The sequence below is a fragment of the Eulemur rufifrons genome, chromosome 3, assembly GCF_041146395.1.
Source record: "Eulemur rufifrons isolate Redbay chromosome 3, OSU_ERuf_1, whole genome shotgun sequence".
NCBI lineage: Eukaryota > Metazoa > Chordata > Mammalia > Primates > Lemuridae > Eulemur > Eulemur rufifrons.
In genome coordinates this window covers 96,327,213-96,342,152 of record NC_090985.1, presented here as the reverse complement: position 1 = coordinate 96,342,152, position 14,940 = coordinate 96,327,213, and the positions used below count along the sequence as shown (strand labels likewise).

The 14,940-nt window shown below is 44.7% G+C and overlaps 1 protein-coding gene across 2 annotated transcripts in view; it reads left to right on the top strand.

Annotated features, from left to right (window-relative positions):
• Nucleotides 1-6,706, top strand: part of LYN (LYN proto-oncogene, Src family tyrosine kinase) — a 113,749-nt gene extending 107,043 nt beyond the window's left edge. For both annotated transcript variants that reach the window (XM_069465579.1, XM_069465578.1), the window contains exon 13: nt 3,551-6,706. In XM_069465579.1, coding sequence (XP_069321680.1) covers nt 3,551-3,753 — 203 coding nt within the window. In that variant the 3' untranslated portion in view covers nt 3,754-6,706. The remainder of the gene's footprint in view (nt 1-3,550) is intronic.
• The last annotated feature ends 8,234 nt before the right edge of the window (nt 6,707-14,940 follow it).

Here is a 14,940-nt window from a genome sequence, read left to right as displayed (position 1 = left end):
TTTGGAAGGAGTACAATTGGGCGGGAGGCTGTGGTCCCAGAGTAGCTGGTTCCTCCTCCCTCACACACACAAGACAGAGCACCCCTGTGTCACTGGAGACAGTCATGGCTTGTGGAACAGCTGCGTTCCCCTCCCTGCCCCAAACCCCTGTTCCTTTCCTCATCTCTGTTCTCCCACGTTTTTCTCCTTCCTGTGTTCCTTGACCAACTTTTAGTCTGTGCTGATTCCTGCCCACTCCAGATGCCACTTCCTGCCCCCTCCTGCTCCCTCTGTGAGTACGTCGTGCCCACTGAGCTGTGTGCCCCTTGAGGACAATGCTGTCTTAATCATTGCATCTCTGAGCTTAGTGCTAGTTCAGGACTCATACTGAGCACTCAAGGGCTTGCTGCAAGGAGGCAGGGTGGAATATGAAATCGCTTGCCTAATAAGGAGATCACCAGCCAATGGCTGTTTGCTTTCTTTAACCTAGCAACAGGCCAACCACCGACTATCAAGTATAATCTTAAGGTCTGGTCAAGGTCTTTTTGCCCTCTCTTTCTTTCTTCCATAAAACTTGTCATTTAGCTCGTTTTGCTTGTTGGTTCACTTGGACATAAAAAGATAGACTTTAGCTTCCCTTCTTCCACCTCCTCTTAGCAAGTCAAATTCCCCGGGCAGGATGGAGCGTGCCTGGCCTTTATTAGCATTGTTGAGAGAGTTCTTCAGTGTTCAGGGGAACATACAAGAACAAGGAAGAGGCCGGGCGCGGTGGCTCACGCCTATAATCCTAGCACTCTGGGAGGCCGAGGTGGGCGGATCGTTTGAGCTCAGGAGTTCAAGACCAGCCTGAGCAAGAGCGAGACCCCACCTCTACTAAAAATAGAAAGAAATTATATGGACAGTTAAAAATATATATAGAAAAAATTAGCCGGGCATGGTGGCACATGCCTGTAGTCCCAGCTACTCGGGAGGCTGAGACAGGAGGATCGCTTGAGCTCAGGAGTTTGAGGTTGCTGTGAGCTAGGCTGACGCCACGGCACTCACTCTAGCCTGGGCAACAGAGTGAGACTCTGTCTCAAAAAAAAAAAAAAAAAAAAAAAGAACAAGGAAGAAAAAAGCTGCAGTGGAGCTTGGGTGACCTTTGAAAGGTTTATCTTCTGTGGACACATTCTGACTTATTATGCAACTGAGGGTTCTCCAGGAAGGAAGTGAAACAGATATTCCTAACCCAGTTTGCAGGTCCAGTTGCTATTTATATCATTCTGGATGTTAGTCCTCTTACCAGAACCCAGAACTTCACCCAATGCCCACACAGAAGTAAACACAGATATTTCTTCTGAAATTTATCCAAGTGAGCTTGGCTATTTACAAGAGCCAGAGCAATGCTGAAGCCACATAATTTTATGGAGACTAAAACCCCAAATAAAGAAGAGAATACAAATCTGCCTTTGGCTTTGAGCAATGACAATCAAGTGAAGTCTCCCAGTTAGAAAATTCCAATTACATAAATACTTGAAGGTGGTGTTTCAGAAGTAGACTTGAGAAAAATTAATTCACCATGTAAACAACTCTCAAGAGATCTTAATGATTAAGAAGTTTGCTTGGATCTATTTCAAAAACAAGGGCTCTTCAAAGACAGAAATGATCATGTCTTCTTGCAGGGGTTTAAATTCAGGAAGGCTCACTGTATCTTTAGACAAAGAAAGGTTAGTTAAAGGCAGAGGGTCTCAAAGTTCTCTGATCATAAGCCCCTGTGAGAAGCACACAGGAACCCACTCCATACATAAAACAAAAGTTTCACAAAACCACACTGACCTTTACTATGTGCAATGTTTTTTATCTTTTCTATTTTATTCTGTTATAATTAATTTTTTAAAATACTGATAGTGTCCTAAAAAAATAAATTTGTTGATCCCAAGTGAGGGGTGACCCAAAATTTGAAAAACACAGATTAAACATACAAAAGAAGATTCTGTTTCAAATCTAGTAGAAACCATTTCCCCTAAAGCTACTACCTATCAGATACAATCTTTCCAGTGACTGCTGATAGCAAAGGCTATAGCTGTGGAAAGGAAATAACTATGGAAAGCAGATCGGTTGTGATGAGTGGAGTGCCTCTCATTTGCCAGATACTGTATATATTCTGCACGAAATACAGTCTTCTTTAGAGAAGCTCACATCCCAACAGGATAGGGTATCCACAAAACATGCAAAACACATGGATGTGGATAGGTGCTGCTACATGAGCACATTTCTCTATCCCATTTTAATAATGGAGGAAAATGTTATTACTAAAATGATCTTTTTCCCTTAAAGCCATTTTCAGGATCAAAGAATGTCAGTTCATCTTCTGAACCGCCCTGAGACATCTGACCACATCAAAGCCATCCTCTAGTACCACTCCTCTTGCAGACACAATAGGAATCAAAAGTGCTTAGTGCCCTCACTGGAGGTTGAGAATATGCAAATTCCAGAGTCAGTGTGAGCTTGGACTCTGGCCAGCCACTGATTTAACGAATATGTGAACTAGCTCCACTTCCTGTGAATTAATATCTTGCTCTTAGAAGACACAGACTCTGACAAGATACATAGCACAAACTACAGACGGGGTCCTTCAGATTAGCTAAACCATCATTATTTTCCAAATTAATCCCTGAGCTTTTAACTATTTGGCAAGCATATAATCAATTGGTCTGGCTGATTTAAGGATGCTGACTTTAAATAAATAAATATGTTAATACAATGAAAAGCCAATTTAAAAAAATGTATCAGTATGAGATGTGTGTGAAAATGATTTTTTAATAAATATACTAGAAGTAGAAGATGTAAAAATTCTATCCTACAAAATTCATTGAGATTGAGTGTTAGAATTGGGTTTGAGTGGTTAATTTAAAAGGTCAGGTCAGTCCAATGTCCTTTTGTGATTAAAGAGAACTTGCTTTGGCTTCTACTTAACCACATTTGCCTGCTTTTGCTCTGGCAGACTGAATGCTGTCTTGATCCCCTCCATACTAAAATTTATTTATTGAGTTGCTTACAGAAATTTCCTTGGCCTCTGTATTAGTTTGCTAGGGCTGCCATAACAGATACCCCAGACGGGGTGGTTTAAATGTCAGAAATTTATTTTCTCATCGCTCTGGAGGATGGAAGTCCAAGGTCAGGGTGCCAGCAGGTTTGGTTTCTTCCGAGGCCTTTCTCCGTGGCTTGTAGATGGTGCCTTCTCACTGTGTCTTCACGTGTTCTTCCCTCTGTGCTTGTCTGTGTCCTCATCTTCTTTTCTTACAAGGACATGAGTCATAGTGGAGTAGGGCCCACCCTAATGACCTTGTTTGAATGTAATTATCTTTTAAAGGCCTTATCTTGCATTACCGTCACGACCGTCACATTCTGAGATGCTGAGGGTTAGGACTTCAACCTGTGAATGCTGGGAGGACACAGTTCAGCTCATGACAGCCGCAGTCAAGCTTGCTTCAATCATGGTTGCAGGGTCTGAGTAGCAAAAAGACCACTGAGCTTTCTATCCTCCATCCGATCTCTAAATGGCATGGGTTTGTTTTGTGTTTTGCCCCAGGGAGAACTAATGCTGATGTGATGACTGCCCTGTCCCAGGGCTACAGGATGCCTCGTGTGGAGAACTGCCCAGATGAGCTCTATGACATTATGAAAATGTGCTGGAAAGAAAAGGCGGAAGAGAGGCCAACGTTTGATTACTTACAGAGCGTCCTGGACGACTTCTACACTGCCACGGAAGGACAGTACCAGCAGCAACCTTAGAGCACAGGGAGACCTGTGTGCTAGGCCGGGGTGGCTGCCTCACTCAGAGAGGAAAAGTAACGATCACTGGTTGCACTGATTATCTCCTGTGCAGGGATCATCTGCCGTGCCTGTCCTGAAAAGTAGAGGCTGAATTACTCAGGAAGAACACCTGTAAATGAATTCTGTTCTCTTAGACTGATGCCCCGGCGAGTTGCAGCTTGGACTGGTCCTCAGCTGTAATCTCGCTTTGCTTGACCAGCGTCTGAATACAGCCTCCTGAGAAGAAAACACCTATCCTCTCCAAAAATGCACCCAAATGGCCCTACATTTACAACTGGACGTGTGACTCAAAGATTAAGAGACCGTTGCAATGAATCCCCAATAGAAGCAGAACTAAACCCATTTATAAAACTAAAATAACCGTAGCATGACATCTCTTTATATTTTCTCTATGCTTTGGCTTACTTGTTAAAAAAAAAAAAAATTACTAATCCAACCTATCAGATTTTGCAGGTGAAGTCAGCAGCTTAAAAATGTATTCCCTAGAGTTCAGTGGTTTATTTTTTCCCCACCCCAACCCCTCCCCACCCAAATCTGAGACTGTTAAACATTTTCCTTCCACGAACACCACTCAGATCCACTCAGCGTGCAGCAGCGCACGTGCACCTCTCTTCTCCAGCCGGGGTGTCGCCGTGGGCACGCACAGCTGCCGTTGTGCACAACCTGGACCGCTCACTGCGCGGGCTCGCCCAGACTTCCCGGGAGGGGAGCCTCAGAAACTGCTCTACCTTAAAAAGTAATATTTTTAACAGTCCAGCTCTTTCATTTCCACAATTTCCTATAGACAGACTTTTTTGACAATGTAGTTTGGAAGAACATTTAAGATTCTAATCTCTGCAGAACCTTATAGGGCCTTTTAAAACATAAGAATTTCCTTTGTTGCTTCAAAAGATTTGAACATTATTTTCAGGATCAAGTATTAATGTTAGTTGTACTCTAGAAAGATAAAATGCCATATTTGGGGCTATTTTTGTGATTCAGCAATCTTTTCCAAATTGTCAAAGGTGTGTGAGACTATTTATACTCAAGGATATGAAGGAAAGTAAGTGACTACAGAGGCTCTAATGAGCCACAATGGCAGGAAATTCAAGAGGTTTTGTTTACTAAATTTTTCTACTGTAAGCTCTGAATGGAAACTGCTATATCACATCACGTTTCACTTATGCTGTCGTGTATATACCTAATATTTCTATTTTTTGATTTTATTTTAATACACCTGGTCCAATAACATCTCCAGCTTTTTACTTGTGTTTATATTCTTCACTGTTTTTAATGTAAAAATGAGTACCAACTGCTGGGTGGAATGAGAGGTGGTTCCACAGAGCTACAGGGTTTAAACTTGTGCAAGTTCTACCTCCATGCTTTGAGCATTTCAGATTGGAGAACTGAGGCGTTGATGGCCTGGACTCCTGAATGTCCCTTTGTGAGGGCCAAGCAGGATTTGTCTTCCAGAAGGTGTAGCAGCACCGTGAAAATTTCATTTGGTATGTTTTGTTTAGGCTTCAGGTGATTAAGGGAAGAGATAAAATATTCCAATTTTCTCTATATTTTTACTACTTTTCCTATGTGATGTTTTCAAATGTTCTTTCTAAAATATTCCAAAATTCTTGATTCACAAGTGCCATAATCACAAAGATGGAATATAATGTCTGCACAGCTGGTCCCTTGATTCACAATGGTAAGTTTTCTACACACACCCACATGTTCACATTTTATTTCAGAACCACGCATATTACCCAACATGTCACCTGGAGAGGACGTGTGAAGAATCCCTAAGGCAAAAGGAAGTGTCTAGAAAAGTACTAAATGTATCTTCACCTTGTCTTGCTTCTTCCCCTTCTGCTTCCTTTTGCCGTTCTGCATTTGAATCCCCGCTCAGAGAAGCACGTGCTCCTCCCCTGCGTGGGGCTCCTTTGTCAGCACGTGCTGAAGCCACACGTTCACTCCACGGCCTGTGAGCAGTCTCTGTCCTTGGCCCTGGGATTCCAGCTCCCCATGACTGACACGCATAACAAGGGGCCGAGCAGCGTTTGTATCATCTCAGGGTCTCCACACCTGAGCAGAAGGGGCCGCCTGGGGCTTGTGTCACCCCTCCATGCTCGCCTCCCTGGGTTCTGTGGAATCCCATTGCAGAGTCCTTCTAATTGAGCCACCGGAAAAGCAGGCTGCCCAAGGCCCCTTCTGGGGACAATACCCTGCCACAGAAGCCGGCAGCCCTGTGCCAAGGGTGCACAAAGAGTTAATAAAAGGAGAGACTCTGGTCAAGGGCACTGAAACAGTCATAATTATAAACTCGTTTCCCAGTCCGCCTGTGGAGCCTGCTTCTCTGTTCTTCCCTCGCTCTCACAAACTGCCTCCAGGGCAGGAGCTGCCAGAAGGTGCTCGACACTGAAAACCCAGCCTCTGTGTGTTCAGCCGAATGCAGAGAAATGCTGGTGCTGCGCTTGCTCCCCAGCTCTTCTGGTTACAACTGCCGGTGCCGAGCCAGCTGGTGGACGTTTCCTGCATTCTCAGCCAAGAGCATCTCACCTCCGCCCTGCCCCTCAGCATCTCCCTCTGTTTTCCACTTGCCGGGTATCTCCTACATTTCGGCTCCTCGAAGTTTTTAGATGAGTGAAGATGAGCCTTGCTATTCTTTCTGGTAGAAATGGTGATTATAAACTCACGAAGATACCCACACACCCATCATTTACTCAGGGCTCTCTTGTGCTTTGGCATTTTATAACAATTATTGCTATTCTCAACACAGTATTCCTGGCAAAAAAATAAAAATAAAAAACAGTTATCAATAACTCACACCACCCTGAAAGATGTGGACAGTGCTATCGCTATTTCACAGCTGAGAGGTCAGGTGCATTTAAAGCCTCAGAAAGAATAAACTGGCTTCACTTCATATTGTTTCCTTGTGAAATAAAACTAATGAAATACCGTTGTAGCAGAGTCTCCCTGACTCAGTTGGGTGTTCTGAGTGGGCAAGGATATGACTTACAAAACGCTCCACTGGAGCCCACACAGAAGGGAGGGGAAATATCCCATGAGTTATCTTATTTGTGGAGGAAAAGTAATGGGAGAATTCAACTCGCCACTTGCACTTTTAGAGACGACACTTTTGAATGGCATGTTTTGATAACATGTTTCATTTCATAACATGAATGTATATTAAAACTGATAGTTTTATCCCATAAAGTTCTAACCTGATACATGTGTAAGAGGAACACCTTCTAACTTAATTTCCTGTGTTCGGATGAACATATTAAATCCTTCAGGTAGGAGTGCCAAAGAAAGGTCACAGAGTTCCCAAGATGGCCAGGGTGTGACCTTGAGTATTTCCCTCAAATGGGGAAATGACAGGGACAATCTTGGTGGCCTCTATCTCTAGGTCTTTGGAAAGACTTTAGAAATAATCTAGATCAGCCAATGTGCAATGTTAACACTGAACTTCTAGAATCAAAAGTGGCCTTATCTACAGCACCAAAGTAGATACCACAAAGTAGATACCACGTCATGAAGCAAGAAAATTTTCTGTAATTTTTTTTATTAGCCTTACACTGGGCTTGCACAATAGGTCCTTCATTCTTTATCTGCAACCCTTAGGGTCAGATGTGTTTTTGATTTCAGGGTTTTTTTCAAAGATTAATACACTGAGCGTACTGAATATTTGGTGGCAAAACCTCAGTGAGTACTGAGGAGGAAATCTTTAATCAAGTAAACATTTTTGCAGAAAAATGCCTACATATTCACAGCAAGTGGGATGAATATAGCCCATAAATAGCTTCAGGTCAGGTTTTGCCATCAAATGAGTTCTTAAAAAATCTTTTGGCTTTCAGGGTCTTTTGAATTTCAGAATTGTGGATCAGGGCATGTGGACCTGAACCTTGACCACTTGAAGAATGCACAAGACCTTTCGTTATCAGTGGTGTATTTGATTCAAACGGAGGACATCTAGATGGTGGTCACTCAAACAAAAACATTTTATGTAGCTGTGTTCAAAGATGCAAAGTATTTATGCTTCTCTTTGAAACAACACAGTTATAATATTAATATAATCTCTCATCAAATATTGTCTCAGGGGTAGGTGCAGTGTCTCATGCCTGTAATCCCAGCACTTTGGGAGGCCAAAGTGGGAGGATCACTTGAGGCCAGGAGTTTGGGACCAGCCTGGGCAACAGAGTGAGACCCTGACCCTATCTCTACAAAAAATGTTTGAAAAATTAGCCTGACTCAGTGGTGCATGCCTATAGTCCTAGCTACTGGGGAGGCTGAGGCAGGAGGATCATGTGAGCTGCCCAGGAGTTTGAGGCTGCAGTGAGCTATGATCTTGCCATTGCACTCCAGCCTGTGTGACAAAGCAAGACCTTGTCTCAAAAAACAAAAAAACAAAAAAAACACATATTATATAAAATGCATGTAGAAAAGCACATTGTGAAGTCCAGTCAGCACAGTGTGACAGACAGACAGACAGGAAGACCTCTGAGGAAGCTATTATGGCAGTTCCAACAAAGAAGAAAAGAGCCCAGACACCACTTGGGCCTGCTGAGGGCGACACTCCAGCAGTAGGCCCTCCCAGTGCCTTGCCTAACGCCCAGGGATCGGGTTTCTCTGGATTTAAGGTGGGGTGCAGAAATCTGCTTGTGCTTTTTTTTAAATACCACCCCCATCTCTGATGTTGACTTTAGTATTCAAATTATAATCCTTAAGAAACTCAACCAGGGAATTTGATTTTGGAGTTGGCAGCTGTTAGGAGTTGAATTGTGTTCTTCCAGAATGATCTGTTGAAGTTCTGACCTCCAGAATCTCACACCATGACCTTGTTTGGAGTAAGGTTGTTGCAGATGTAACTGGTTAAGATGAGGTCGTGCTGGAGTAGGGAGGGGCCCAGTCCAATGTGCCTGGTGTCCTTATAAAAAGAACCCCATGGGAAGTGACAAACACAGGCAGAGGGAAGTCTGTGCAGAGACCCTGGGAGAAGACGGCAATCTTGAAGCCAAGGAGAGAGAACTGGAACAAATCCTCCCTCACAATCCTCAGAAGAAACCAACTGTGCTGACACCTCCATTTCAGGACTTCCAGACTTGACAAGGAATTTCTGTTGTTTAAGCCGCTCACTTGTTGATACTTTGTTACAGCATCCCAGTTATAGGAGTGGCTGATAAAAGAGAAAATTGTGGAAAACATGGAAACAGAGAGAACCTGCAGGTGGGAAGAGGGAAGCAGAGCCAGCAAGGAAGACAAAGAAGGGTCGTGGAGGCGGGAACTGGGATAGAGGACAGTGCGGCGCCCCAGTCCAGTGGTGGTGGTGCTCTGCGGGCACAGCTGAGCAGCAATGTGTTCAGTTGCAGGTTTTATTATCACTCGAATGTGGCAAGGCCAACAGAGCAGGAGGCAGTTTGCTCCTCACTGTTCTCAAGAGGAGGAGCAACCACACCACACCTTGTCACCAGGTCCACCAGGACCTTGCCAGGAAGCACCAGGGTCCCTCAGGAGGCAGAGGGAGTGAGGGGGGACATGGGCAAGAGCCTTTACTGGGGTTTCTGCAGGGAGGCCCAGGCAAGGCAGGGGAAGCAGGCGTAGGATGGGCTAGTTCCTAGCCATCTGCTCCCTGGGTCCGGGGTGATTAGGGGTGATTAGGCCGAGTACCATACAGCTAATGGCCCAGCGTGTGTGAGCCCAGCAGAGGGGGTTGGTTTGCATAGGAAAGGTGAGCTCCCAGGTGAGCTGTTTACTTTCTCTGGAAACTGGCTACCCAGGAAGGGGCAGTCTCTCCAGGGTCACCAAGGCCCCAGATGTCAAAGCCTCGGAGTATGGGAAATAAAAGGTGATTAAGGCAGGTGCCAAGAACAGGAGGAGGGTAAGAACAGGACAGATCAGGGGAAGGTTTGTCCTCCGAAGGGCCTAAGCTCCCTGAGGGCAGGAATTGGGCCACACCGGGGTCTCAACCCTACACCTAAAAAGCCTTCTAAAGCTCAACTGTTTCTGCCAAGTGGCAGCAAAAAGAAAGGCTTGCAAAGGTGGCAGAGGGAAGGGGATGCCCCCTCTGAGATAGCCGGTGAGGACGAGGAGGAGGGCAAGATGCTGGGGACCCCGTGGGGCCAGCTGATGGCTCTGTCGTCCTGGAAGGCAGGGCACTGGGCGGGCGGACAGTGCAGCGGGCCTGCAGCGACAGCTGAGTGTGAAAGCGAAGAGTGGATGGAAAATCCGCGCGCGGTGCCACCGGCGCAACACACCTGGGAGGAAGCCGTGGCGGCTCCCGCGGGCGCCTCCTCACTCGCTGGCGGTTGCTCTGAGCCATCGATGCCCCGTTGCCAAAAGTGCCGTGTACGCCCTGTGTTGGAAGCCGTGCTCTGGTCACCTCCAGCATGGTGCCACCTCAGTTTCAGGAATGCTCATGGCGCGAAGAACGTAAACCGACACCCGACTTCTGCCAAGTCTCCGTCTCAGTTTGCTGCAGCTGCCGTAGCAAAGTGCCGCAGACCCGGCGGCTTAAACAACAGAAACTCGCCGTCTCCCGGTTCCGGAGGCTGGAAGTGGAGGTCAAGTGCAGACAGGGTTGCAGTCCCTGCGGCCTCTCTCCTCGGCCTGGCCCTCCCCGCCGGGGCTCCCACCGTCTCCCTCTGTGTGTCTGTGTCCAGATTTCTTCTTCTTACGCCGACCCCAGCCATATGAGGGCCCACCCCAACGACTCGTTTTAACTTTAACTGTAACCCTGTGAGACCCTGTCCCCACACACAGTCCCATCCCGAGGCGCGGCAGGCTGGGACCTCAGGGCATGCCTGTGTGTGTGGGCCGGGGGTGGGGGCCACAGCTGAGCCCATGACAGTCCCTGAGGAAACAGAGACTGAGAATCAAAGAGGCACCGGGCGGACATCGGGCTGCGCCCATGCTGGAGCTCAGTTAGGATGTCCTGGCTTTGCTATGCTCAGCCCTAGCCCGCCCGGGGTCTAGTTCGAAGCCGGGTCACTTCCAGGGACTCTTCTGCAGTGCACAGGGCTTGGCCCTGCTGGGCACCGAACCACGCCGAGCCCGGACTGGCTCAGGACCCACCCTGTGGCGTTTCGGGCCGCGGCATCACAACCGAGGGGAATGATCTGCAAGGCGCATCCCGAGCTACAGCGGACTATGTTGTTGGTCGTAAGCCGGCAGGGCTGTCACCGAGATCCTTGCGAAAACTGGGTGGTGGCGCCACTGACCCAGAGCAAATACAGTTCTGGAGGCCGAGCAGAGGCCTGGCCTCACTGGCTGTGGGGGTGGGGGTGGGGATAGGCCGGTTTAGGCCAGAAAGAAACCCGCGGGGAGTGGCGGGCAGCACTGCCTCGACCACTCCTCGGGCACCCGAGCAAACGCCCCGCCGGCCCGGGCAGCGCCCCTGGCAGCAGGACAGGCCCGAGGGAGGGAGAATGGCAGCTAGTGGAGGGCTCTGCAGCCACCACGGTGACCAGAGTCATCTTTCCTTCTTGGCACGGAAAAAAACGATGCGCACGTGCATTCCAGCCACATCCATGTGCCCTGCGCCCCCTCCCCCACAGAGGTAATTAATAATCATCCCAGCGATCACCTGCTAGGTCATTGTTCCAAGGGATATGTAAGTATATTCCAAGCTTTTTAAAAAAACATTCAATTATTTCAGGAGACAGAACTCTTTGCTCTTATTTCTTGCCACAATCCTCAGAGATTGTGGTATTTTGTTGTCAGTATTGTCATTTAAAACCATTTCCATTTCCTAAAGAAACCAGAACTCCTGGACAAGAGATAGCAGTGAATTATTCTCAACTAAGGAAAATGTATAACAATAGAATACTAGACTTGCATTCATTCATTTATTCAGTCCACTAATACTTATTGACCAGCTACTGTGCGCTAAGCACTGTGCTGGGTGCTGGGACTAGTTGGAATGTACAGTCACGCTGCATTTTCAGTAAACGATGGTGGCCCCATAAGATTGTAATGGAGCTGAAAAAGTCTTATCACCTAATGACGTCATAGCCATCGTAATGTCACAGCCCAGTGCATTACTCACGTTTATGGTAATGCTGGAGTCAACTAGTCATATAAAAGTCAAGCACATGCAATTATGTACAGTACATGATATTTGATAATGATAATAAATGACTACATTACTGGTTTATGTATTTACCATACTCTACTTTTTATTGTTATTTTAGAGTGGACTCCTTCTCCTTACATTAAAAAGAAAAAAGCTAACTGTAAAACAGCCTCGGGCAGGTCCTGCAGGAGGTGGCCAGAAGAGGCATTGTTATCAGCTCCATGCGTGTTATTGCCCCTGAAGACCTTCCAGTGGGACAAGATGTGGAGGTGGAAGACAGTGATATTGATGATCCTGACTCAGTGTAGACCTAGGCTAACGTGTGTGTTTCTGTGTTAGTTTTGACAAAAAACTTTAAACAGAACAAAATATTTTAAAAACAGAAAACACAGAATAAGGATATAAAGAAAATATTTTTGCACAGCTGTACAATGAGTTTGTGTTTTAAACTAAGTGCTATTACAAAAGAATCAAAAAATTAAAAAAAAATTTAAGTTTATAAAGTAGAAAGTTACAGTAAGCTAATTTACCAGTGAAGAAAGAAGAATATTTTTATAAATTTAGTGTAGCCTACGTGCGCAGTGTTTATAATCTACAGTTCTGATAACCCACTTTCATCGGACCAGCCTGGACTTCTTTCTTTAGACAAAAAAAAATTTGTTTTTTAACTTAAAAGAAAATGACAGAATGAAATCTGTTTTCATTCCTTTACCATACCACCTCCTACCAGATGTAAAGTCTAGCTTCTGGTGTTTTCTGGTGTTTTCAGGCATCAGTGTTAACTTTGTAATGAACATTTGTACAGCCAAGCAGAAACCTCAGGGAAAAGTGTGACTTCTCAGGCAAGACTAACGCGTGGCCTCCCACTGCCCTGCCCACTTAACAGTGCTCTGGAGAGGGCTGGGGAGCCAGTACTGCACGGGATATGGATTATTTCCCTCCTGTCTTTTGTTAAACGAAGTTGAATTAAACTGAGTAAGAATGCACGCTGAGAAGGACAGTGCACAGGGTTTGAATTAGACTTATTATTTTTAGGAAAAGTCTTATTTTTCATTAATCACCTGGTTTTGTTTAGATTCTCAACTAGCAACCCTTTGCTTATTTGCATAAACTGGATAATATCTTTCCTTTTCTTTCTGTGGATTAGCCTCATGCCATTTATTCAAATTTGTAAAATCTAATTATGAATAAAGAGCTTTAAAAGTACTGATGCTATTATTGGACTCAGTTCACTCTCTAGAAATCTTTTTTTTTTTTTTTGAGACAGAGTCTCACTCTGTTGCCCAGGCTAGAGTGAGTGCCGTGGCGTCAGCCTAGCTCACAGCAACCTCAAACTCCTGGGCTCAAGCGATCCTCCTGTCTCAGCCTCCCGAGTAGCTGGGACTACAGGCATGCACCACCATGCCCGGCTAATTTTTTTTCTATATATATTTTTAGCTGTCCATATAATTTCTTTCTATTTTTAGTAGAGATGGGGTCTCGCTCTTGCTCAGGCTGGTCTCGAACTCCTGAGCTCAAACGATCCGCCCACCTCGGCCTCCCAGAGAGCTAGGATTACAGGCGTGAGCCACCGCGCCCGGCCTTAGAAATCTTAAATAAGCAAAATAATGTAAAACTGCTTAAATAACTTTTAGGCTCAAATGCAATCATTGCATCACTATTTATAATTCAAAGATATTGAAATTCTCTAAATGGTGAATTCATCCAGTCACTATGTATTGTAGGCCCACTATGCATCCACAATCATGCATCCAGAGGCTATATAATGGTCAATTTCAGTCAATTATAAAGGAAAGGTTAATGAACTATGTAGAACATAAGTGACATATATGTAAGAAAGTGGACAAATGTCCACAGTGTATTGCTATATAGAAATAAGTATAATGCACAACTATTTACAAAGAATGATTAAATCTATTTTAAAAAATAAATATTACAAAGTATGCAAAGTAATAAAAATGAAAAAAGCAAAGAAGAGGAAGAAAAATAAAATACTTCAAGAGAACACACTGACCAGCCTGAGCAAGAGTGAGATCCTGTCTCTACTAAAAATAGAAAAATTAGCTGGGCGTGGTGGTACGCACCTGTAGTCCCAGCTACTGGGGAGGCTGAGGCAGGAGGATTGCTTGAACCCAGTGGTTTGAGGTTGCTGTGGGCTAGGCTGACACCACTGCACTCTAGCCTGAGCAACAGAGCGAGACTCTGTCTTAAAAAAAAAAAAAAGGAACATACCGAAATAATAAAAACAAATATTGAATTGGCCTTTTTTTCTTTCTATTTTCATGTGTTTTTCAATTTTCATTATTATATATTATTTTAATAATGGAATTGCTTATTAATTAAGAGAATTGCTCATATAACAGTGGGGCTAAGTTCTATTTGTAGACTGAAAAAAAAACTATCTATTAAAAAGTAAACAAGTTGCTAAAAAAAAAAGCCACAATGGCAGGGGTACATAGGAGCCAACTAAAGGAGCTCCCAAGAGCCAAAGTTGGAACACTTTGAGTAACAAGATAAATAATAGTACTGGATTATAACCCACAGTTTAAAATAAATGTCCGTGAGTCCACACTGGTATAAGTAAATAATTCAATAAATAAATAAATGGGGAGAAGAGAAATACTTCCCATAGAGAAGAATTTTAAATAATTTATATAGATACATCACCTTCGAGGAGGTGAAGCGTAACTCCCCATTCCTTAAGTATTCACTGTGCAGAGTGACTTCTTTCCAAAGAATACAATATGGGAAGGGGGTTGAAAGTAATTGTTGAAGAAACCTGACCAACACCCTCATCCAGGTGATCAAAAGCAACATCAACCGTGACCACTCACATGGATAGGACGCACCCTGGACTCCATGTGATGAAGAGGCATTTTACCTCTGTTGTCTTCATCCTGTAAGCCCATAACCTCTTGCTAATAATGAGAAAAACATCAGAAACATTTTAATAGAGGGCATCTTACAACATACCCAACCAGTCAGTAACCCTCAAAACCATTAAGGTCATCAAAAACAAAGGAGGTCTGAGAAACTGTCACAGTCAAGAGAAGGCTTAGGAGACTTAAATGTAATGTGGCATCCTGGGACAGACAAAGATATTA